The sequence below is a fragment of the Sus scrofa genome, chromosome 10, assembly GCF_054392235.1.
Source record: "Sus scrofa isolate SSC_HxYL_T2T_F1_AM1 chromosome 10, Sscrofa_HxYL_maternal_Yorkshire_Landrace_v2.0, whole genome shotgun sequence".
Classification (NCBI taxonomy): Eukaryota; Metazoa; Chordata; class Mammalia; order Artiodactyla; family Suidae; genus Sus; species Sus scrofa.
Genome location: NC_139392.1, coordinates 52399534 through 52426217, shown reverse-complemented (window position 1 = coordinate 52426217; position 26684 = coordinate 52399534). Strand labels below are relative to the sequence as shown.

General features: G+C 44.9%; 1 protein-coding gene across 1 annotated transcript in view; it reads right to left on the bottom strand.

Annotated features, from left to right (window-relative positions):
- Positions 1-463: 463 nt before the first annotated feature.
- HSD17B3 (hydroxysteroid 17-beta dehydrogenase 3) overlaps positions 464-26684 on the bottom strand; it is a 42194-nt gene continuing 15973 nt past the window's right edge. The window contains 9 exon segments of the mRNA NM_001244790.1: positions 464-728; positions 4132-4281; positions 8887-8952; positions 9832-9913; positions 10879-10913; positions 15912-15947; positions 17223-17290; positions 18583-18690; positions 21287-21362. Of these exon segments, the coding sequence (NP_001231719.1) occupies positions 618-728; positions 4132-4281; positions 8887-8952; positions 9832-9913; positions 10879-10913; positions 15912-15947; positions 17223-17290; positions 18583-18690; positions 21287-21362 (732 nt within the window). The 3' untranslated portion in view covers positions 464-617.

Below are 26684 nucleotides of genomic sequence, written 5' to 3'. Positions count from 1 at the left end.
CTGCTTTTTAGGGCCACACGCATGGCTATGGAAGTTCCCAAGCTAAGGGTAGAATCAGAGCTACAACTTCCGGCCCACACCACAGCCGCAACTCAGGATCTGAGCCGTGTCCTCGACCCACACCACACCTCAGAGCAACACCGGATCCTTAACTCACTGAGCAAGGCCAGGGATTGAACCCAAAGCCTCACAGATACTAATCGGGTTCGTTTCCATGGAGCCACAACGGGAACTCCAAAGTAACTGTACTTAATATTCAAAGAATCGGAGGTTTTCTTCTCACTGCATTTATATCAAAATCTCACATAGAAATTTTTCCAATATTATGTGTAGACACCCTCACCTTCTTACACACTAACCATTAAAACCCCACGGCCAACACAAACATATTTTTACAGCACGGATCTCCCAAAGACTTCCACACTTGAGTAAAATTGCAAAAAAACAAACAAACAAACAAACAAAAAAAAAACCAAGTTTAATGCTAGGTATTACATCAGTGACAGGGGCTCCTCCAGCTTCAGGAAGGTGATGGTACTGGTCTGTTCCTTGGTCCTTGGCAGCCAGTGGTGCTTGGGGAAGAAAGCAATGCTGGAAGGCACATCAGCGCCCCCAGCCTATCTGAGGTTGAAGTTCTGCTTGAGATATTTCACATAGTGTGTCAGGACCATCTTCTGAAACGTGCTGCTGTAGAAGACCCGTGATGGGATCAGGCTCAGAATGATCGCCTATTGAATACAGAAAATCATTAAGTGTCTGGGAGAAAAAAGAAGAGCAAGAATGTTGCACTAAAGCATTTCAGTGTACATACATCATCTGGAAAAATGTATTTCCTTTTTGGTTTTGGTTTTGATTTTGGTTTTTAGGGCCACACCCGAGGCACATGGATGTTCCCAGGCTAGGGGTCAAAGTGGAGCTGCAGCTGCTGGCCTATGCCACAGCCACAGCAATGCCAGATCCGAGCCTTGTCTGCAACTTATACCACAGCTCACAGCAACACTGGATCCCTAACCCACTGAGCAAGGCCAGGGCTCGAACCCACATCTTCATGGATGCTAGTTGGATTCATTTCCACTGATCCACAATGGGAACTCCTGAAAAATGTACTTCTGACTACTGAAGTCCTAAATCTTTTCAACGGTTGCTAAAGTTTAAAGGTCTTATGACACTTCCTCAGCAAATAAGGATTTCTCAGTAACCAAAGCAGTCACGATTCTGCTGTAAGGATCAGCTGTAAAGAAATTTTAAATTAAGAAAACTCTGTCCATGGTAACACCCTCCCATTTTTCCTTCTCTTAGCACCTTCTCTTCCTGGTGCTCCATCTCTCTGTGTGTTTATGTTCTTTCTACCAAGGTTCTATTAAAATAAGATTCCAGGAAAGAATCCAAAATGCTTTTTTTTTTTTTTTTTTAAGGCCACACCTGCAGCATGTGGAAGTTCCCAGGCTAGGGGTCAGATCAGAGCTGTAGCTGCCAGCCTACACCACAGCCACAGCAACACCAGATCCAAGCCTCCTCTGCAACCTACACCACAGCTCTTGGCAACGCCAGATTCTTAACCCACTGAGCAAGGCCAGGGATCAAACCCTTGTCCTCACGGATACTAGTCGGGTCTGTTACCACTGAGCCACCACGGGACCTGCCCGAATTCCCATCACCTGGCACAATGCCTGAAGCATACTAGGTGCTAAGCAAGTGCCTGAATGCATGAAGGAGATAATGAACAGAGGAGTGTGCAAGACGGGGGCGGGGGGGTAGGAAGATGCGGGGCTCCCCTCCTCTCAGGGGTACGCCAAAATGACAACTATTAGAGAACACCCGTTGATGAGAAAGACCAGAAGTCTAGTAGAAAAACGTTTCTACAACTAAAGGTACAAAGAAGGAATCACAAAGAGATGAGCAGGAGGGGTGGAGTTGTGATACAGTCAAGACCTACACTCCTGGGGAGGAGACCCACAGATGGGACAAGAGTGTAATGGCAGAGGGTTTCCCCAAAGAACAAGGGGTCTGAGCCCCAAACCTCAGACTCCCCAGCCCGGGAGTCCAGTGTCAGGAAGATGAGCCCCCAGAATGTTTGGCTTTGAAGGCCAACAAAGCTTGCTTTCAGGAGAGCCAGAGGGCTGTGGGAAATACACTCCACTTTTAAAGGGCACACACAAAGATCTCACCCTTGGGAACCAAGGCAGAAGCAGTAATTTGAGAGAAGCTTGGGTCAGATCCACCTGTTGATCCTGGAGAGCCTTCCAGAGAAGTCAGGAGACATCTGGAGCTCACTGTGGGGACACAGATGCTAGCAACAGCCATTTGGGGGAGCTCACGTGACCACGTGGACTTTGGTGCTGGCAAGGGACCTTTTGGAATCCTCCCTTAGTAGTGTCAGGACTGAGACCTGCCCATTAGCCTGTCAGCACCAGGACTGGGACACCTCAGGCCAAACAGCTAGTCAGGTAGGGACACAGCTCCACCCACCAGCAGGCTGGCTGCCTTAGGATGACTTCCGGAAGCCCTAGCTGTGCTAGAACCTGGCCCCAAACAACAGTGCATCTCATGGCCCTACAGCCAGCTGTCAAGCCCAAACTTGCCCACCAGCAGACCAGCATCAACTCCAGGACCCCTCGGGTCCTGTGGCCAGAGACCCTAAGATTTGGCACTGCCCACCTCTGTGCTGGCGCTCGTGCTAGAACCCATCAGTCAAAAGTGGACTTAAACCCTTGCTGCACCACTACCAGCCAGGTGGCCTTGGGTCATCTGATTCATCTGTGCTGCATCTGATCGGATCCAGCTCTGAGCTTCAGTTTCCTCACTTGTAAAAGGGGAGCCAGAATCCTAGCTCACAAAATGATTCATAGGATTAAGCAAGCTGACTCTGAAGCCCCCTAGTTCCACGTGGACTCTTAGATAGAGGCCCCAGTCCCCCTGAGTTCCTGCCCCCAAACTCCTTGGAGGCGGAGAGCACGCTGACTTTCCTCATCTCTTTGTAAGGCTTCCTTGTTTACTGGTTGGTTATACTTGATTACACGTCATTTTATTTTATTTTACTTTATTTTGTCTTTTTAGGGCCGCACTTGTAGCATATGGAGGTTCCCAGGCTAGGGGTCGAATCGGAGTTGCAGCTGCTGTCCTGCAACACAGCCACAGCAACATCAGATCTGAGACTCATCTGCAACCTACACCACAGCTCATAGCAGCCAGATCCTTAACCCACTGAGCAAGGCCAGGGATCAAACCCGCATCCTCTTGGATCCTAGTCGGGTTCGTTTACTGATGAGCCACGAAAGGAACTCCAGGATTTGCCAGTTTTGGAGTTATCTCTAGGCTGAACACTCAGGCCTCCAGCTTCTCCTTCCCCTTGCTAAATACTCCTTTTCACTAGCTGGATCACCTTTAACAGCATACCTCTAGCATCACTCTCTTGTTGTGTGTGTGTGTCTGTGTGTCTGTGTGTGTGTCTGTGCCTGTGTGTGTCTGTGTGTGTCTGTGTGTGTGTGTGTCTTTTTAGGGCTTACCATCGGCATATGGAAGTTCCCAGGCTAGGGGTCAAAACAGAGCTGCAGCTGCTGGTCTACACCACAGCCACAGCAATACCAGATCTGAGCCACACCTGTGACCTATTCCATCGCTCACAGCAACACCGGATCCTTAACCCACTGAGTGAGGCCAGGGATCCAACCCACATCCTCCTTGATACTAGTAGGGTTGTTAACCTGTCAAGCCACAACGGGAACTCTTGGCATCACTATCTTTGCATGACTAAGAAGGACTGAATACTCCAACAGCCAGGAAGAACTAGGAAGAACTAGGGCCACCTGTATGTCTGTCCTCGCCTGTTTTGGAGAAAGGAGATGTTAACAATTACCAAGATTTCTTTTTTTTTTTTTTTGCCTTTTCTAGGGCTGCACTTGCGGCATATGGAGGTTCCCAGGCTAGGGGTCTAATCGGAGCTGTAGCCACCCGCCTACACCAGAGCCACAGCAACACAGGATCCGAGCCGTGTCTGCAAACTACACCACAGCTCACGGCAACGCTGGATCCTTAACCCACTGATCGAGGCCAGGGATCGAACCTGTAACCTCATGGTTCCCAGTCAGATTTGTTAACCACTGCGCCATGACGGGAACTCCCAACAATTACCAAGATTTCATGGGCGAGGCAGCCACAGGTTTCATCTCCAATCGTGACATACTTCAATGATTCTTTAACAAACTCATCAGCAGTCTTGGTTATCATGTTGGTGTTTAGATAGTTGGTCATTTGGGTTGAAACAGCATGTGGGGTCAGCACCTGCAATGGAAGATAAAGACTTTAACACAGGAGCAATCTGCCCAGCCTTGAGAAATTCACACCCATCTTACCATCCCTTCATATACCAGCCCTGTTCTCTCTTTAAAAGTCTCAGGATCCTAACTGATAATAGCACTGCGAAAGGTGCAGAACTAGCACAGACCTGGGAATAAGAAAGGCTGGTTTCTGGCTTAATTTTGCAACTGACTGAAGATGAGGCCTTAGCCACACAACACCAGGTGGTTCAAAGGCACATAGGGTGGCTGAGGGCATGAGCTCTGTCTTAGAACACGGGTCCTGGACTTCAAAAATGAAAATGGGAGTTCCCATCGTGGCTCAGCAGTCAATGAACCCAACTGGTATCCATGAGGACGAGGGTTTGATCCCTGGCCTCGCTCAGTGGGTTAAAGATCTGGCATGGCCGTGAGCTATGGTGTAGGTTGCAGATGTGGCTGGGACCCCGAGTTGCTGTGACTGCGATGTAGGCCAGCGGTTATAGCTCTGATTAGATCCCTAGCCTGGGAACCTCCAGATGCCACGGGTGCAGCCCTAAAAAGACCAAAAAAAAAAAAGACCAAAAAAAGAAAGAAAGAAAATGAAAATGCAGGACGTTGAGTTATAGTTGAAGTACAGAAAAACAATGGGAAAATGATCTGTTTTATTATGTTCCAAGTATTGCACAGGCCACACTAATTCTCGGAAGATTTCTATCTGAAATTCACATTGAACTGGATGTCCTGTATTTTATCTAGCAGCCCTATATCAGTTTATTTCTAACACATATGACCAAAACTGGAGCAACTTCAGGTACTTCGGATTCCCACTTTATGCTTCAGCTGGGAGTCAGAACTGTCACATACCTCATAATCTTTCATTACATCATAAAGAAAATAAACAACCACACATCATACTCTGAAAATGGAACACCATGTCTCTACCCGTGGTCTCCCCACCTCGGGGCCTGATATGAGGTTTCATAATGGGGTTTCCGACTTTATTTCCAGACACAGACACTTTGACCTCTTTAGAAGAAAAATCCATGCTTGCTTGCTTTATTTCATTGCATTTGAAATTTTCATCACACCACTGTTTTCGCACCACACTTGAAATTACATTGTTTGGTGATGAAATCCAACATATGAGTCCATCAATTCAATTGAATTGGTGTTCATGGAAATTAATGCTGTCATTAATTTGCATAACTCTTTTCTTCCAAAAATCTCAAAGTGTACACTTAAAGAAGTATAAGGAGGAGTTCCCGTCGTGGCGCAGTGGTTAACGATTCCGACTAGGAACCATGAGGTTGCAGGTTCGATCCCTGGCCTTGCTCAGTGGGTTAACGATCCGGCGTTGCCGTGAGCTGTGGTGTAGGTTGCAGACGCAGCTCGGATCCCGCATTGCTGTGGCTCTGGTGTAGGCCGGTGGCTACAGCTCCGATTAGACCCCTAGCCTGGGAACCTCCATATGCCGTGGGAGCGGCCCAAGAAATAGCCAAAAAAAAAAAAAAGAAGTATAAGGAGCATGCATTCTTAAATCCAGTTTTCAGATAAGGATATAATAAAAAATAAAGGCTCAATAAATATTAGCTATATTTTCACACTTATTTATTCCTTAGATCTTCACAGTAACCCAGAGAAGTAAACAGGTACTACTAACCCCTTTTTACAGATGGGAAAACTGATGCTCACAGAGCTTAAGCTGGCTGTCCAGGCTCACACAGATGATAAATGGCAGAACTTGCATTTAAAAATCAAACCCAAGTTTATAGTACATACTTCCTCGTGAATTTTAACATATTTATTGACTATCAATTACACATGGGTTTGGAGAGACCCGCTGGTTTTCAAAAGGTCACAGCATCTTTTCCAGGACTTGGAGCAGCTCTCAGCCTTCTCTCCTCCCCTCCCCAGCCCCCTCCCACATCTATTGCCCCACAGAACACACAAAGCTGGCAGTGACCGCGTGTCTGGCGCATAGTGATCAAGATGGAGATGATGCTAAGACTGTCACACAGCTAGGAAGCGAGTGTCTGTGGGAATCGTTACTGTGGCTCATAGAATATTTCTAGTTCTTCATTCTTCCAGGTACATGATAGAACTGCATCTCCTGGATCTTGGGTGGGGCCATGTGACCAGATTTGGCTAATGAGTAGGAGCAAAAGTGACATGTGACTTTTCTGAGCCAGAGCCCTTAAATTGTCAGAGTAAGTTCTCCTGCACTCCTACCCCTTCTTCTTTGACAGGTCTACTGTCAATATCCAAGATGGTGGCCACTCCATCCTGCCTGGGTCCCTGTGTCACTACAATGAGCGACTCCCCTCTGACAGCTCACGGTGAACATGTAGCATGAATGAGAACTAAATCTTTGTGGTTCTTCTTCTTTTTTTTTTTTTTTTTTTTCTCTTTTTTATGGCTGCACCCCCACCAGCCTACAGAAGTTCCCAAGCCAGGGATTGAATCTGAGCAGCAGCTTCGACCCATAACACAGTGGTGGCAATACCTGATCCTTTAACCCCCTGGGGATTGAACCCAAGGCTCCACAGCAACTTGAGCCACTGCAGTTGGATTCCTAATCCACTGTGCACTCTGAGAACTCCTAAATCTTTGTGGTTCTAGGCCAGTGAGATTTTAGGGATATTTTTTACTGCAGCAAACTTATCCTATATAGGGTCGCACTGCTGCAAAAGGAATCCATCCTCAGCTGGGAGTTGGAGAATGAATAGAAGGGGAAAATCTCTGAGAGGTGAGGCTTCAGTTCAACTGGGCAGAGACTGGGTCTGTAGTGTAATGACAGGGCTGTTACAATCACTCACTGTGAGTGGGAAGATGATGTTATCTGCAAAGCTCCCACTGTTAACTCATAACTGCTGATAGAATAAGCTTCATCCAATAGCTGGTTGATTTACAGGAACAGCCAGTATTTTAACTGCATACTCTCACCTCAGTATTTTAATTGAAAGTGAGTATGTACAGCAACCATTTAAAAAATATATGGGGAAAAAATGTAATTGTAATTTATACATGTAAGGATAACTTGATCCCCTTGCTGTATAGTGGGAAAATAAAAAAAAAAGAGATGAATACAGGATATGGATATACAGAAGCAAAGAAATAATTAGCTATATTAAAGAAAGGAAAATATCTAGCTTTATTCCTTAATAAATATTTTTATCCATTTCTTTTGAGAAAAAAAATAAAAAATATAACTATGAGGGGAGTTCCCATTGTGACTCAGCAGGTTATGAACCTGACTGGTATCCATGAGGATGCGGGCTCTATCCTTGGCCTCTCTCAGTGGGTCAAGGGTCCAGTGTTGCCATGAGCTGTGGTGTGGGTTGCAGACGTGGCTCAGATCTGGTGTTGCTGTGGCTGTGGTATAGGCTGGCAGCTGCAGCTCTAATCCTGCCCCTAGCCTGGGAACTCCAAATGCCACACGTGCAGCCCTAAAAACTGTGAGGAGTTCCTGTCCAGATGTAGTGGGTTAAGACTCAAGAATCTGACTGCGGCAGCTCCAGTTGCTCTGACAGTATGGGTTTGATCCCCAGCCTGATGCAGTGGGTTAGGTTAAAGGATCCAGCACTGTTGCAGCTGTGACATAGGTCACAGCTGTGGCTTGGAGTCGATCCCTGATCCAGGAGCTCCCATATGCTATAGGCAAAGCCATAAAAAGTTTTTAAATATATAGGGGTCCAATCAGAGTTACAGCTGCTATCCTACACCACAGCCACAGAAATGCCAGATCCAAGCCATGTCTGCGACCTACACCATAGCTCATGGCAACACCGGATCCTTAACCCACTGAGTGAGGCCAGGGATGGAACCCACATCCTCATGGTTCCCAGTCGGATTCGTTTCCACTGTGCCACAACAGGAACTCTGCCTTTTTTATTTCTTATAGTATGTCATCAAACTTCTTCCCAAACAATAGCAAAAAGACTCTGAAAACTGTTTTTTTCAGCTTCCAGAAACCCCTTAACTCTAATTGTTGCAGAAAGAAGCACACCTATATCGCTGACATCTTGCAGTGTCATATGCCTTAGTCTATAGGCAGCAGTGTGATGAGCCAGCTCTGCTTACCATTAGGACAAGGTCATTTCTGTGAACGCTCTGCCACCGTAGCAGAAAGGGAACCAGAGCACCTGTCCCCAATGGCTCAAAAACCAGAGCGTGGGGGTCTCTGTGGCCCATCACAGAAGAACAGCCCCCAAGCAAAACACCCTCTCCCCTTTCCAACATAGACCTTTTTTTGTTTCTTCTCCACATTTCCTCACACATGAGCCTGCCTCCTATTGTCTAGGTCAAGAGGAAAGGCTGCTTAGCTCAGACTCTAAATTCTGTCCTGATGCAGCATCAGGTAACAAGCATCCCTGAGCCCTCACTCATCCTGCCTGCATTTCCTCCTCCAGGGCCAAGGGTACTGGTGAGGGCAGCAGCAGGCAGAACCACAGTGGTCCCACCGCCATCGCGAAGGTCACAGGAACTCACACAGTGTCATCCAGACGCCCCCTCCTGGTCACACACGTGCAGCCTGTCCTGCAGGAAGTGGTGGCCCCCGCTCCATGAACTGGGAGCCAGAGTTCCTCTTCCCAAGAACTGTTGACCTCACCTGGATAATGATTCCTTTCGCTTCATATTCTGCTTGCAGTGCCTTGGAGAACGTGCACACAAAAGCCTGGAGCGAGAGAAAGAAACACCTGAGGACTTAGAACTTGATTCTCCATTGGAGCCAACTTACTCAGATTTCAAAGGACGCCCTAGAGAGATTATTGGCTTTATCTTAAAATACAGCAGTTTGTCTTGATAGGAGTCAGAACTTCATTTCTCGGTTTGGGAAGAGCTCCCTCAATGGGCAGGAACATACAGTTTGCAATAACCTAGGGCCACTGTGTACGGATCCCCCACTCAGGGCCAGCACTTCCTTTTCTAGAGCACTGGCTCTTCCAAAGGTTTGTTTTTATGGCCAAGGCGAGGGGTCATCTATCTGCCTAGGCCTCAGGGATAGAAAGAAGCTACAATGCCACCTGCTGGCAGGAAGAGCAGAGGGCTTCCAGGCAAGAAAGTGAGTGGGAGTGAGTTGGAGTCCCATGGCAGCTGTGCTTGCTTTCAAGGCTATTCTGCTGCAAGGCTTCATCAGTCCAGCGGGAGCTTCTTTCTCTAATTTGCACCCAGGCACCAGCTAACTAGCTCTGCCTTGTACCTAGAAGAGCGCCACCAGGCAAATCTGTCCTTCAGCTTGCAAGCAGATCCAAGGGAAAATGCAAACTGGGGCAGGGTGGGGTGGGGAGTGGAACGACAAGAGGAAAGGAGTTCCCATGGTGGCTCAGTTGTAAGGAACCCAACTAGTATCCATGAAATTGCGGTTCGATCCCTGGCCTCACTCAGTGGGTTAAGGATCCTGCGCTGCTGTGGCTGTGGCAGGCTGGCAGCTGCAGCTTGGATTTGATCCCTAGCCTGGGAGCCTCCATATGCTGCTGGTGCGGCCCTAAAAAGACAGGAAGAAAAGAAAAAAAAAAGAGGAAAGAGGAGACTTGGACTGCATGCCATCACTCACCTTGGAAGACGAATACATGGAGTACAGAGGCCAGGGAAAGAGGGCCACCCCAGAAGATATGTTCAAGATGAGACCTTTCTGCCTAGAAGGCAAAGAAACAAAGTTACAATTAATTGCTTTGCAGCCTGATTACCCCTTGAGAAGAAAGAAGACATCCTGGCTCCTGTGCATGCTGGGAATATTCCATCCTCTCTAGGCTTCCCTATGCACTAAGTGCTCTGCTTCCAAGAACTGTGAGTGGAACTTCGCCTCCAGCTTGGATGACAACACCACACAGTGATGTCACTTGGTGGTCTGTTGACATCAAAGGCTTGGGACTTGAAACGGGGGCTCTGCTATAACAGAGATCTTCCACCAAAAATGCAGGGAACCAACTCAGCTCAGACAAGACTCAAGGGGGAAGGGATCCTTCTCTCTTACAGGTGACCACATGAGCTCAAGGTCCCATCATAAAGATGACCCACAAGAGCACAGATGGCATATACAGAATCCATCATCTGATCACACAGGTACCCCCATGCAAGCCTTTGGGGTCCCTACTTTCCCTTTTGAAATTCAATCCCACCTGAGAAAAACCAGCTCCCAAATGGGCATTGTAATCGGGTGATTTAAAACATAGAATAGAGATACTGATGGGGTGGTGATTTTTTTATCCCTAAATTGGGGTATTCATTCTGACAAGAGCTGAAATGTATAACAACCAAGAGATGGTCTTGGCCTCAGGCCAACTTCTGAAGCTTCTTTTATGCTCTCACTGTGAGTTAATTTTTTTTTTTAATACAGTCTCTGCTGAAACTGCTGTTCTCGTCCTCCCGCCAATATACAGTATATTTGACCTTCAAATATGCTTATCTGTTTGCAAAGCTGGCCTGGTCCAGAATATTAGGCTTTCTCCCATCATCTCCATGTCCTTTCATCGTAGTTTTATCCTTTGTTAAAGCAGCAGGGGATAAACACTATCCCCCCACCCCGTCCCCATATCCACTGACTGCTAAGTCAGGGAAACTACACAGCTCCATGCCACGCTTTTTCAAGGCAACACCTTACCTTGATTCCATGTGTTTCAGAATCAGCTGTGTCATCTACAAGAGAAGCCAAAGTTAAGTCCTGTTCAGGGAACTAAGTGGCAATGGGCAGACTTGGGAAGTGGGTGCTGGACGAAACTGGAGAAAGAGTTCCATCTTTGACAACCCTGAAAATCTGCTGATGCTCATTGGAGGTAATTCTGGCACCACTAGAACCCACAAGAGGCAATCTAGACAAATGGCAAACAGTTCACAGGCTTCTGGTTTCTTCTCTGTAAAACTAAACTCTTCTTTGGCAATGAAGGCAATGAAAACTAGGGAAATTGGCTGGTAGCCGTGGGACCAACACATAGGCTTCCAGACACCCTTCATTCTGGGAGATAGGCAAAAGTGGGTTGGCCATTAAGAAACTCACCAATGAGTTAGAAATAGGGGACTGTTGGAGTTCCCGTCGTGGCACAGTGGTTAACAAATCCTACTAGGAACCATGAGGTTGCAGGTTCGATCCCTGGCCTTGCTCCGTGGGTTAAGGATCCGGCTTGCCGTGAGCTGTGGTATAGGTCGCAGACGCGGCTCAGATTCCGTGTTGCCGTGGCTGTGGTGTAGGCCAGTGGCTATAGCTCCACTTGGACCCCTAGCCCAGGAACCTCCATATGCCATGGGAGCGGCCCTAGAAAAGACAAAAAAAAAAAAAAAAAAAGGGACTGTCAGGAAACCTAACAAGTGTCCATGAGCATCTCACATACAAGGTATGAGATGGAGAAGGACATGTCTTCAGCTCAACAGCCTCATTAGCAGCCTGCGGATGGTCTGTGAAATAGCTCCCGAGACACAAATGTCTGTCCATTGGAATTAACAACAGCATGGAGAAATCCCTTCACCATCCTAACCCACTGCCCCAAGAAGAGGTCTTTCCTGCCAGTTCTGGAGCTTCGATATTTCGTTAAAAGAGCTTTTCAGGAGTTCCCATTGTGGCTCAGTGGGAACAAACCCAACTAGTATCCATTACAATGTGGGTTCCATCCCAGGCCTCACTCAGTGGGTTAAGGACCCAGTATTGCCATGAGCTGTGGTAGAGGTTGCAGATATGGCTCAGATTTGCTGTGGCTGTGGCTGTGGTGTAGGCCAGCAGCTGCAGCTCCAATTCAGCCCCTAGCCTGGGAACTTCCATATGCTGCAGGTGCGGCCAAAAAAAAGAGAGATTTTCAATGTCAAAATTAAGAGGCACTCACTTCAAGAATTAAGAAAGGCAAACCCAGGGACTGAAATGTTCTTGAAAGTACAATTAAGTGGAAGCAGGTCCAGTCTTGGGAGCAGGTTTGAGACAGAGATGATCCAAATGGATGGGGAGGGGCAGAGAGAGGGGACTGGGGACCAGAGACAAGTTTTGGCTATTTTTTGTTTGTTTGTTTGTTTGTTTAGGGCTGCACCCGAGGCACATGGAAGTTCCCAGGCTAGGGGTTGAATCGGAGCTGCAGCTGCCGGCCTACACCACAGCCACAGCAACATCAGATCCGAGCTGCATCTGTGACCTACACCACAGCTCATGGCAACGCCAGATCCTTAGCCCACTGAGCAAGGACAAGGATTGAACCTGCATCCTCATGCATACCACTCAGGTTCGTTATGGCTGAGCCACAATGGGAACTCCAGTTTTGCCTGTTTCTTCACACTCTCTGGGGACCTGTAGTAGCTTCTCAGATGTCTGTCCCTGCACCACCCACACTTCCTAGGCAGGACCCTAAGCCCATCCCTGGGACACTCCAGATGGTGTTTCCACTGCTCTGTAGCAGCAGCAGGGTCAGGAGAGGTGGAGGCATCCTAGAACCCACTGGACCACCTCCTGAAACCCTGGATTCTTTTTTCTTTATTTTTAAGATTTTATTTATTTTTATTTTTTTATTTCTCTGATACATTATTTTTTTTCCTACTGTACAGCATGGTGAGCCAGTTACACATACATGTATACCTTCTTTTTTCTCACATTATCCTGCTCCATCACAAGTGACTAGACAGAGTTCCCACTGCTACACAGCAGGATCTCATTGCTAATCCATTCCATAGGCAATAGTCTGCATATATTAACTCCAAGCTCCCCATCCATCCCACTTCCTCCCCCTCGCCCTAATCCCTGGATTTTGAGGGAGGAGAAAGAAGGATGAGGGCCAAATTATTTCAACACGCTTTCCTTGATTCTCCCAACATCATTAAGGGTATGATTGGAGCATTGTTGATAGCATTGCTCAAAGTCTCCTAAAAGCCCCACGGGTGAATGATCCCAGTTAGAGAGACAACACTGGACTCTCTGGGTCCTTGTCTCAAAAGTTCCAGCATTTTTATCTCTTATTCCACCTTCCCTTTGCCCTCAAACTCATTCTCCCATCTCTGCCCTTTAGAGAAGTCTAGTCATGCTTCCAACCATCAAGGCCAGCTTGGGCATGGCACACTTAGAAGCTAACTTTCAGTTTGTTTTCTTCGTTACTGAAGGAACAAAGGTTATTTAGTGTCTACCCATCTATAATTTAAAAAAAAAAAATCTTGGAGTTCCAGTCGTGTCTCAGTGGTTAACGAATCCGACTAAGAACCATGAGGTTGCGGGTTCGATCCCTGACCTTGCTCAGTGGGTTAAGGATCCGGCGTTGCTGTGAGCTGTGGTGTGGGTCACAGAGAGGCTCGGGTTCCGAGTTGCTGTGGCCCTGGCATAAGCCGATGGCTACAGCTCCAATTAGACCCCTACCCTGGGAACCTCCATATGCCACGGGAGCAGCTCAAGAAAACGCAGAAAGACCAAAAAAAAAAAAAAAAAAAAAAAATTAAAGCATTTCTCTGCTAAAGGAGTCAGAGGTTGTCAAATAAATTTGGGAAAACCCTGTGATCAAGTGGACCAAGACTGAAAGATCAATATATATACATTAACATGAAAGATTTTAGTGGTAAGGCTACAGCCGACAATAGGACATAAAAAACTCACAATTACATCATCTGGGGATTTTAAAAAGCCATTGATTGTGCAACATAAGAAGAATGTGTGTACCAATAAAAATTGAGCAGGAAACTATAACATACCAGTATATTTACCCAAAAAAATGATGAAAATAATTTTTGTCAGCTCAACATTAGCCACCTGAAAATAATTTTTGTGGTCTGTTCAGCATTATTTTTATTTTTTATTTTTTAGGGCCTCACCCATAGCATATGGAGGTTCCCAGGCTAGGTGTCCAATTGGAGCTGTAGCTGCTGGCCTACACCACAGCCACAGCAACCCTGGTTCCGAGCTATATCTGCAACCTACACTGCAACCCAGGGCAATGCCAGATCCTTAACCCACTAAGCAAGGCCAGGTATCGAACCTGCATCCTCTTGGATGCTAGTCAGATTCACTTCTGCTGAGCCACAACAGGAACTCCCACCCACCCCTTTTTATGTCAGTAGAAACCTACATTCCTCTGGGAAGCACTCTTCCATTACCAGCCCATGTTGTGAAGGCAAGACTGAGCTCCCTACTGCTCCCCAAGGAGGGCCCCATTCCATGAAATCAGAGAGCATATTTAATTCATTGCTGAAGTTCCCCTGGACCATCCAGAGTGGTCATGGTGGGTGCCAGGCCCCAGTTGTGAATTCTGTGTACTCAAGGTGCCCAGTGATGGGGTGCCCAGTGCCGGGGGTGAGTGTGAGCTGAAACCCAAGGTTCACGCACAAGCCATTCAGAGGGGAAGAAAAAGTGCTCACTCAACTCTATCTGCCAAGCATGGGCCTTGGGGGCCTTGGGGTCCACTCTTTCCAAACTGTCTGCCCAGAGGGAAGCACCTTCTTCTCTTTCTTGGGGGGGGGGGGTGAGGGGGCACACCCATGGCATATGGAAGTTCCCAGGCTAGGGGTCAAATTGGAGCTGCAGCTGCTGGCCTACACCACAGCCACAGCAACGCAGGATTGGAGCCACATCTGCAACCTACGCTATAGCTATGGCAATGTCAGATCCTTAAACCACAGAGCAGGGCCAGGGATCATGCCTACATCCTCATGGATACTAGTCAGGTTTGTAACCCACTGAGCTGAAACCAAGAACTCCTGCCTTCTTTTGTAACCCACTGAGCTGAAACCAAGAACTCCTGCCTTCTTCTCATTAACGCAGAGGCACAGCATAGGATAGCTTTGTAGCAGTCATGCCTATAAATACTTATGCAATTGGTTCTGATCAAAGGACCCAACTGCTCAATGACACCTGACACTTAGTTCAACACTCTTTTAATAGTAAATGAAGAATTTGAAGTTCAAGGGAGTTAAATAGCATGCCCAATGCTGTCCAATTAACTAGTAGCTGAGCTGGGGTCAGAATACATGTGAACTTGAACTTCAATGCAATAAATATTTTTTGAACAACAAAAGTCTACAAAATCCAAACCATGCCCTCTGTCATTTTTCCAAACAGAGCGAGCATTCCTCTGTTTACAAAGACTAAAATCAGAGGGAGGCACTAAATTTTTAAAAATTTAGTTCCTTTGGCATCCTGAATAAATTTCAACATCATCAGACCTAATATGTTCTGACATATGACAAAACTGAATGCAGAAATCAGATGCAGATGCTAAGGAGAATGAATCCGTCACTGTATTTTTTTTTTTTTCTTTTTAGGGCTGCACCTGCAGCATATAGAAGTTCCCAGGCTAGGGGCTGAATCAGAGCTACAGCTGCCCACCTATACTGCAGCCACAGCAACACCAGATCCGAGCCATGTCTGCGACCTACACCACAGCTCACGGCAACACTGGATCCTTAAGCCCCTGAGTGAGGCTAGGGATTGAACCTGCATCCTCCTGGACACTAGTCGGGTTCATTTCCACTGAGCCCAAAGAGGAATTCCCTGTCACTGTATTTTTTTTTTTTCTTGATGGAAAGAGAATAAAACCATTAAAAGGCTACTACATGGTCTCTCAATCAAGTGCAGTCAGTTTTAAAGAATTCTGCATCTACGGGGAAGGGACCAATTCTCCTGAGTTGCCAAATTCCAACAGTTGCTACATTTTAATGCATTGAACACGTATATTGATCACATACCTTCACAACCGAGGTGATGTTACAGTGGATGACACTCTGTAATAAATAATCACAATCACAAAGCAGTCGGATCATACGAGAAATACTCTTGAGAAGTCATCGGTGGTAAAGACCCACAAAGCGGGCAAAAGTGTGTGTCTGAGCAGTTCCCTCACTTTCAACCTGCAAATTAGGCTCCTAATTGATACTCAGCAAGGGTGCACTAGAATGGGCAAACATCTGACATCCATACTGTGATTCTATAAGCATGTGATCTTAAATAGACATCAATTGAGAGTTTCCTTGAAACTTTAGGGAGGAAATACAGACACAGGTTTTCAAATGGAGATGGTTAATTTCCAGCTGAAGGAAGACAGTTTAGTGTGTGGGGATCTGGAAGATAAGAGCATAGGGATTAGAAAGGTGAGTGGTTGTAGAATACAGAGTAGAGGCTCTGGACTACAGAGGCCAGATAAAGACAGTACTAGAATCACCGAAGACAGAAGGAAAGAGGGACAGACACATAAACAAGTACAAACGCTGCATAAATCGAGAAAGAGAAGCAAGAATGGAAACTGCTTAATGGAAAGACATAGAGTTGTGCCAGAAACGGGGTTAGGCATGTGGCCAGGAGGAGGTTTGTGAGATATTCAGCAGTGTTGGAGCAATCTGGTATCATACATCCATGCAGCAGACTCAGGGCTTACATAGGGCCATAGGGATATTCACAGAATGGTGCAGGGGAGGGGGGTAGAAGTGATACAGCCTACTCAGAATTGGTATAGCTCCATGACTTTGAAGGTCAGAGCTGAGGAAGAGTCAAAATACAGTGCCTTCCAAGACATTTCCTCATGACCGACAATGGCAGCCATGGCTCTGAGTCAAGTTCGCTGGACTCACAACACCCCCAACCACGGAGTTTGTATTTTGGATTTTTCTGAAAGCTGAACAAATCTTATTACTGGGAAGACAAAAGATGCTAAAGAGCTGGCCTTCTACCACTTAAGCCAGAGCTATGAATTTGTTAGGCAGCATTTCTCCCTTAGGAAGCTAGGTACAGAACCCCAGGAGACTGGGACACAAGGCAGGTAAATTTTGATGTGTGGAGAAGAGGGAAGATGGCCTTATCCTAGAGAGTCATGAGTAGAGGTACCCTTGACCATGCATCAAGGACTAACGTGAAAAGAAAGGGAGGACTCCAGACAAACACCCACCTGGAATACAGAATTTTGGCCACACTCCCCTTACCCATTCCTCGCCCTGGTGATCATCCAGCCAGAGGGCTTAGGATCTGGGTGAGAGGAAACCATCCACAGAAGAGCACAGGCTTACCTGGATGTTATCTGGTGTGTTAAGGAAATGGCTTGGGAGAAGGTTTGGAAGCATCCCAACGTTGTTGACTGACCCAAAGAGACAAAACAAAAAGATGTCAGACGTGCCCAACAGCAAACGTTTATTGAAAGACTTAAAAAATGTCATGTTCAATCCAGGAAATCTTCTCCTGGGAAGTTTTCCAAGGAAACATATGCAAAAAGATTTATATACAAGGTCATTCATTGCAACATGGTTTGATAACAGTGAGGAAATTGGACCAGAAAAGGTTCACAGTTCACTAATACAAAGCACATAGAATGAATCATGGTATAATCACATGATGAAATGCAATGCTGTCATTCAAAACTATGGCTGTTCAGAGTTTCAAAAATATGGAAAAACATTTGCGATGCATTTTTTTTTTAATGTTGCAAAACAGAATGTAAGTTGAATCCTGATTTTGAAACTATGTGTGTGTGTCTGAAAGGATAAGTACTAAAGTGCTCTCTTGGGCTGTCTAGATTTTAAGAAATTTTTAATTCTTTTTTTTTTGTCTTTTTGTCTTTTTAGGGCCACACCCATGGCATGGACTTTCCCAGGCTAGGGGTCGAATCAGAGATGCAGCTGCCAGCCTACACCACAGCCACAGCAACACGGGATCCAAGCTAGTGTCTCGGCAATGCCAGATCCTTAACCCGCTGAGCAAGGCCAGGGATGGAACCCACGTCCACATGGATCCTAGTCAGGTTCATTACCACTGAGCTATGATGGGCACTCCAAGAAATTCATTCAAAGCTCCTCTGTTCTTTCCAGTTTTCCTACAATATGTTTTACACTCTTATTAGTAAAAAATGTAATTAATGTTTAAATGTGACAGAAAGTTTAGAAATCAAATCTTCCATAAACAGTATCAATATTGTACTGTATGTGTAGTTATAAAAGAAATTATAGATAAATTATCACAGAAAAAAAATTGTATCTTGTTTCCTGAATGAGAAAGGCAATCCTCAAATAGCCCCACTAACTCACTATTTCATGAATCAATCGCAGAGATGTTTGTTTACTAAACTAATTCTTCAAGGTCAATATTTCCTTCTTCCTTCCCAATGTCAATATCAGTTCGGTGAAAGGAAAATATTCTCATACTAGGAAATATGGTTGGGAAGGTGGAAATATGTAGATTTGCTACATTGCAAAGCCATTAATGTATCTGTGAATCCAGTGACACCTCATGAAGACTTGGACTTTAATATTTGGTTTAGCGGTACTGCTAATAGTCACAGGTTAAGTTTAAGCTACTGCTGAAAAATCAAACATCCCTAAGATCACTGTTTCACGGACATATAACAACAAGCTTTGCATTTTGTAATTTACTTACCTAAAATTCCAATTTCTAAGCCTTTAAGTTTTTCTTTAATATCTTCATAGATGTCATCTTTAGTAAAATCTGCTTGTATAATCTTGACGCTAGTCCCTATCGTCCACTCTGCATTAGAGACAAAGATTCTTTTTTTAATGAACAGGAGTCCAAACGCCCTCCTGCCCACATCCCCCTGAAGCTCTTGTACCACCTGGGCAGACCCGTAAGCGCACAAGCCCCCCCCCCCCTTAATGAGAAACGAGAAATGACCTCAGAGAAATACTGGGATGTGCTAACAGATTTGTGAAAGATGCTCTCTGTGTGAACTCTCTGTGAGTCGAAGAGTTACTACAGTGACAAGTAAAGCCCTTCTAGCAGATTGAATGCAGTCATTGTCACAGTGGGAACTAACATCCGCATCACTGGGAACGTGTTAGAAACACAAAATCTCAGGCTCCATCCCAGAGCTACTGAATCAGGAATCCATGCAAGTGGGCCCTGTGATCTGTTTTCACACATGTTCCTGGTGACTCTGGTGATACTCAAGTTTCAAACCCCTGGACTAAGGGCCATAAATGAAAATGCGATGCCTCTGCTCAGTGAGTATCAAGTCCCTTTTGCATAGACATGGAAGACTTTTGTATGTGTCCAACATTCTAGCATTCATAAAGCATTTACGTGCATAATATCTTTTTTTTTTTTTAGAGCCACACCCATAGCATATGGATGTTCCCAGGCCAGGGGTCAAATTGGAGCTGCAGCTGCCGGCCACAGCCACAGCCACAACCACAGCAGATCTGAGCCTCGTCTGTGAACTACACCAGAGCTTGTGCAACAGCAGATCCTTAACCCACTGAGTGAGACCAGGGATCGAACCCACATCCTCATGGGTACTAGTCGGGTTTGTAACCCAATGAGCCACAACGGGAATTCCCACATTATCTTTTTTAATCCTCTCTACAGCCTTGTATAGTAGGTACCATTGCAGTTTTTCAGAGGTCAAAATTGAGGCTCAGAGAAGCTTCCTGGCTTAACCAAGGGCACACTCTGCTCACTCCAAGTTCAATGCTCTTTCCACTACTCTATGTGAACTTGCCTTGTACAGGAGCTTTTGGATACATCTCAAAGCATCAGCAAGATTTCACCAGGTGCTCCCTGCTCAGCTTTGGAGTTAGACCCAATATTTCTGGGCCAAATGATCTTAAGGCATAGTTTGGGTGCAGGGCTTGTTTTTTAAAGACACTGCTTGCTTTTTAAAAGGAAGATTAAAAAGTACACTTTAGCACTGTGGGGAGAACACTGAAGAATTCCTAGTCCTCATCATGGTTATTTTTTTTTATCAATTTTTTTCTTTTTTTCTTTTTTTTTTTTTTTTTTTGCTTTTTAGGGCCACACCCAAGGCATATGGAGGGTCCCAGTCTAAGGGTCGAATCGGAGCTGAGGCTCTCGGCCTAGCCCACGGCCGCAGCAACATGGGATCTGAGATGCATCTGTGACCTACACCACAGCTCACGGCAACACCAGATCCTTAACCCACTGAGCAGGGCCAGGGATCGAACCTGTATCCTCATGGATACTAGTCGGATTCGTTTCTCCTGAGCTGCAACAGGAACTCCCCTGGTCAAAGTTATTTCTAATATCCAGACCCAGAACACAAGTAGAATTCACTAGTTCAAGGGCACTGAGCTGCCCGAGTGTGACTGCTCAGACTCACACCTCTCATTTCCTTCTCTTATCCCAAATCTCCCCCAGGGATATAAAGCTGTCCCCAGACAACCTGCCATAGTCTGCCTTCATAGCCGAAGACTCATTCCTTTGAGTTAAGAAGTTTATTAATTACTAAATTAAAATGATTAAAATTCAAATACCCAGAAAGGCATAAGATGATTATTATTAACTAAGAACACTTCAGAGTGGGCCATATAATAAAACATTGTAATATAAATGCTGTCTGATAGGACTGTATAGTGTACAACCTTCACAACCGTACATGGAATCAAATCTTTCTTGCTTACTTTCAAGCCCCAGTAAGCAATGTCCCTATTCCAAGGAGCACAGACAGAAGGACGTGAAGTCCCAAAACATAGATGTTGCTTTTGAAAGGAGTAGCAGAGGGGAGTTTCATTTATGGCTCAGCAGGTTAGGAACCCGACTAATATCCTTGAGGATGTGGGTTCGATCCCTGGCCTTGTCAATGGGTTAAGGATCTGGTATTGCCTCAAGCTGCGGTGCAGGTCCAGTAGGTCAAAAATGTGACTCAGATCCTGTATTGCTCTGGCTGTGGTGTGGTCCGGCAGCTGCAGCTCCAATTCAACCCCCAGCCTGGGAACTTCCACACGCTGCAGGTGTGGACCTAAAAGAAAAGAAAAAAGAAAAGAAAAAGAAAGGAGTAGCAGAGGCAATCAAGCAGAGGAGGCCTCTGGATGAGGGGTCTGATTCTAAAGATAGAGACACTGGACCAAAGAAGACAATAGACCTACTTGTGGGGTGAGTCTGTTCCTGCTTCACGCAGCCCAAAGAATCACAGGTGAAGTAAACAAAAGTGAACTAAAGCCACTTAGTCCTGCACTTAACCCTGGCTCCCTGCAGGAGGGCTGGGGCCCCAGGCGCCAAAGAGCAGCCATGGGGATGCTGACAGATGCCTCTACAGGGAGGACAGGACCAGACGTGGCTGGCGGGCTCTACAAACATCTCCCTTAGAAGAAATAATGGGATCACTCACCAATCTCCGCAGCAATGGTCTGTAGTTTTTCCAGTGTCCGGCTGATAAGCACGACGTTGAGTCCCTGTCTTGCTAACTGGGGGTGGGGATGGGAAAACCAAAAAGACAGAGATGACAAGCAGACAGGGAAGGCTTGTTCTAAAGGGGAATTGGGCCATCGCCCCCTTGACCATAGGGTGATGTGCTTGCCTCTCCTTAGTTTAAATGTGCAGAAAGTAACAGTATTTTCTGGGTTTTGAGTAAAACAGCCACACGGGGCCAGGCTAACTGTGACATGGTAACGGTGGTCTGTGTGTGTTTGCTATATGCCAAGAACTATTACTCTAAGTGCTTTTTTGGGCAGAGTCACGATGTGAATGCCCTCCCCTCTGAAGCACCTGGGTCAGAAATGTGATAGAATTCAAAATTTGGAGGTGTTTTATTTTATTTTATTTTATATTCTTTGTCTTTTTAGGGCCTCACTCACTGCATATGGAGGTTCCCAGGCTAGAGGTGGAATCAGAACTGTAGCTGTCGGCTTACACCACAGCCACAGCCATTCTGGATCCGAGACTCGTCTGTGACCGACACTACAGCTCATGGTCACGCTGAATCCTTAATCTACTGAGCAAGGCCAGCGATCGAACCCGGGTCCTCATGGATACGAGTCGGCTTCATAAACCGCTGAGGAACTCCTCGGTAGGAACTCCTGTAGCTTAGTTTTTCAGTTGTTTATTTTTGAGAATAAGGTGAGGTTGAAATCATCCAGCACTGTTTTTTTCAAATGGGTGGCAAATTGTCTTGGCAACATTTTCCTACTTGTTCTGATTTGAAATGCTTAGTCATATGCCAAATCCTCCTATGAATGTGGGTCTGTCTCTGATTTATCTGCGCTGTTCTACTGCCTATTTGTTAATTTCTACACCAGTGCCACTTCTAATAATCTTATAATAGGCTTTGATATCTGGTGTCTGAGAGTGGAAGTTCCTACAATTTACTACTTTCTTTCAAAATGTTTTTGTGTTATCTTCTTCGTTTAATTTTCCAACTAAAGGACAAAATTGTATTTTTTAAACAGCTGTATTGAAATTAGAGATATTTAAGGGGAAAGTTACATCTTTTCAGTAATCAGTTGTCTCATCCATAACATGTGATTTATTTGTTCAGATACAATGCATTCTTCTAAAAACTTTAAAAGTTTCTTTATATAAATTTAGGACATTTCTTGTTAATTTGCATTAGCAAGGATAATATAACCTGCTATAACAAATAAGTCCAAAATGTCAATAGCTTCACATAATGAAATTTTGCTTTTGTCTTATATAACAGACTCTATTCCACATGGTCCTTTAGGACCTACAGCTGAGAAAGGCATTGCCACCTTCAACACCAGGTTTCTAAGACTGCCCTAGCTATAACATCCAGTGAGTGCAAGGATCAAAATAGGGTGGAAAAGATGTATCCCCTCCTTAACCACCCACCTTAACCAAGAAATGACACACATCATTTCTGCTTGATTTCATTGGCAAAATTAGTTCCATGGCCCCAGCGAGATGTAAGGATGTCTGGGAAATTCCTTGGCTGGACAGTCACTTACCAGCTACAACTCCATACAATGGAATAATTAGAATGTTTGGCAGTTCCTGCCACCAATATGGCAGCTATCTATATTCATTTGTTGCCATTGTGAATTAAATTATTGTGGATAACTAAATTGGGTCAACTTATGTAATGGAATACTATACAATGCTGAAAAAGAATGGGCCATGTTCTATGTACATCAGCATGGATGAATTTCAAAATCACAGTATTGATCAGTAGGAAGCAGATTATAGAAAATACCTGAATCGATTTATATTAAATTCAAAACTAACAATGCAACCAAATGCTGATGAGGGGTGCACGCATATGCAATAGAACTTTTTAAAGTAAGGAAACCATTAACTCAATGTTCATAATAGTACTTACATCTACTACTGGGAGTGAGGGAGAGGAAACACAAAGGCATGACGTAGATGCCTATATTGTAGGCTTCAAGGTACAATATAGGCATCTATTTCTTAAGCTGGGTGATAAGGGACTCATTTTAAATTTTTTATGAGCACACTTTATATACTCTTGTTTGATGCATCTGTCTCTCTCTTACACACACACACACACACACAAACACATACACACATGCACACGCAAACACACACAGCCATAACATACTACAATGAATCTAGGATATTCAAAGCTTGGACCAGAAATTATAGGGTTGAAGTCAAGCCACACAGGAACAAAGCAATGAATCCAGGGAAACATAAAATAGCTAAAAGCTGCTGTCTTCATTTAAAGCAAGATGAAAGAGAATAAGCTGAGAGTACAGCTGGAGTAATTTAGACCAGAGTAATTTAGACATTAGGAAGAATTTCTTTGCTGAAACAACATAAGACACCATCATATATTGCCATGTAATATATATATTGTGAGTAAATATTCAAGAATGGAGCATTTTTTGTGGGTTGGTCTGAGCCAAGATATTTTAATCCAAGGGGCAACCATGTGCCATTACCTGGAGCTACCAGGAGCACTGTCTTGAGGAGAATTCTAACTGCCTTTGTCTTCCACACCAGAGCATGGAACAGTGCCTGCATCTGTACCATCCCAGACATTGAAGGGGCGGGTGTGTGTGGCACTAGAACTGCTCAGACGTGGAGAAATTAAACCAGACAATCTTTAATCATGGATTTTGCTTCTAGCATTCTGTAGGCATTAACAACCAAGAATGTGTGTTTACATACATCAGAATGACAAACAGTAAATTTTATAATATTTAAATATATATTAAATATATTATAATATGTATTATCTAAATATTAAAATTTCTAGTAATATGAGGTGGGTTAAAATTGGTTTAGTCATGCAGAGGACTATCTGGCAATGGTATCCAATATTCAAGTGCACATCCTCACTGAGCCAGCAGTCTTACTGATAGGAATGTATACTTGGGTACATGCGAGTTTATGTTCTAGGTTGTGTCTTAAAACATTATTTGTAAAGACAAAAACAAAAAGCAACTTTAGTGGTCATCCCTAAAAGACTGATAGAAGAGGCTGATATATCCCTGCAATAGGATAACCCTGAAAACACTCAAAAGAATGAAGACTGTCTGCATTGGGCTTCAAGGCCCCTTCAAGGACAGAGAACTCAAAGCCTCCGACCAAGACAGGAATTACCAGACCCATGTCATCCCCCACCTGTGTCATTGAGCAACCTGGCCTACTCCTTCCTGTCCCTACTAGGAAAGGTATGAGCCCCACTCCTCACCCAACCTCTATAGGGCCTTATACACCCCCAACCAACATGCAAGTGTATCCTAAGACCCCTCTTTCCCCAACTAACCAGCAGGTCAGCAGGTGTATCACAGGACCGCTCCTCTCCCTGGGCTATAAAAACAGACATGATCGCATGCTCGTCGCTGGCTCTCCCTGATCATCAGGAAGTCATCCTGCTGTGCTTGCAGCATCTCTCATCTCAGTAAACTCTACCTTCTCTCCACCACACCATGCTCAATAAATTGGTCTTTTCTTCACCTTTCCTTGAATCGGGAAATTCTTCTTCCAACCCTTGAGCAGAGACCAAGACAATCTGTATGCCTTTGCTGTGGCAAGATCTCCATAATACATTATTAAATGAACAAAGCAAAATCCAGAAGAGGGTTTGTGGGTGTGTGAAGCAGGATCCCATTTGTGCTTACATGGGCAAAAACCATACATACAGGTGTAAATTCCAATGGAGACTGCTAGTGGCCCATTAAAATGAGTGCCCTGCTTCTTCCTAGGCATGAGACTAGATGACAGTCCTGGTATTTCCTGTCCTCAGTCTGGCCACAAGACTGAGTTCTGTCAGTGCAGCAAGACACAGACATGTTTATGACCCAGCTCCAACCTTGAAGATTAACCTTGAAGATGAGAAGCAAGACAGAGGGAACTAGACAGAGCCACCCACCAATCAGGAAAGTCTCTGGATTGTTACTCTGAAATTCCTAGGTAAGGTATGTGCCCTACTCCTCACCTCACTATAGAGCCTTATACACCCCCAACCAACAAGCAAGTGTATCCTAAGACCCCTCTTTCCCCAACCAACCAGCAGGTCAGCAGGTGTATCACAGGACCGCTCCTCTCCCTGGGCTATAAAAGCAGACATGATCGCATGCTCATTGCTGGCTCTCCCTGATCGTCAGAAAGTCATCCTGCTGTGCTTGCAGCATCTCTCGTCTCAGTAAACTCTACCTGTTACTTCATCTATCAGTATCCACATCAAGATGTGGTATATGAATATAACCATGGTTTTCCTTTACCTTTTATGAAAGTAAACGCAAGACATTGTGAACTCTGGTGACCTTTGCAGAGAAGGGTCTGGCAAGGGCAGTAGTGAGGAGAAGCCTTTATTTCTCTTTGTGTGCCTTTCTGAGCTGTTTGAGTTTTCTAATTTTATGCCTGCATTATTTTAACAGGGATTTTCTGGGCAAAGAAATAATGGCCTTTTTGATGTTTTCTTTCTTACATTTCTTTTAATTAAAAAAAAAATAGATATAAACAGCTTTAGCCATCAGGGAAATGCAAATTAAAACCACAATAAGAATGTATATATGTATGTGTGACTGGGTCACTTTGCCGTACAGTAGAAAATTGAGAGAACACTGTACGCCAGCTATGATGGAAAAAATAAAAATCATTTTAAAAAGTAAATAAAAATAAAACCACAAGGAGATGTGACTGCACAGCTCTCAGAGTGGCCACAATTTAAAAATAGCAACACCAAATGCTGGTGAGGATGTGGAGAAAATGCACCACGCGCATACAGTGCTGGTGAGAAGATACCACCAATCTGGAAAGCAGTTTAGCAGTTTCTTAAAATACTAAACATGAAACTACCACACTAGCTAGCAATTGCACTCCTCCGCATTTATCCCAGAAAAAATAGTCTTGCATTCACACAAAACTTATATGCAAATGTTTATAGCAGCTTTATTTTCACTGCCAAAAACTAGAAACAATCTCAATGTCCTTCAATAGATGGGTGGTTAAAACGTCCTTGGAACCTCCATACCATGGAATTCTACTCAGCATGAAAAGCACCCTGAATGAATCTCCAGAGAATTATGCTAAGAAAAAAAAATTTCAAAAAGGTTACAAAGTATATAGTTCCATTTATGTCACTTCTTTAGACTGACCATGTTCTAGAAACAGGGACCAAATCTGTGGTTTCCAAGGGTTAAGAAAGAAGTGAGCGTAGGATGGATGGGGAGTTTGTTTTTAAATGGCAACACAAGGGATCTTCGTGGTGATGGAAATGTTCTAGTATCTTGGGAGCTCCTGTTGTGGCTCAGGGGTTTTAAGAACCCGACATCGTCTCTTTGAGGATACAGGTTCGA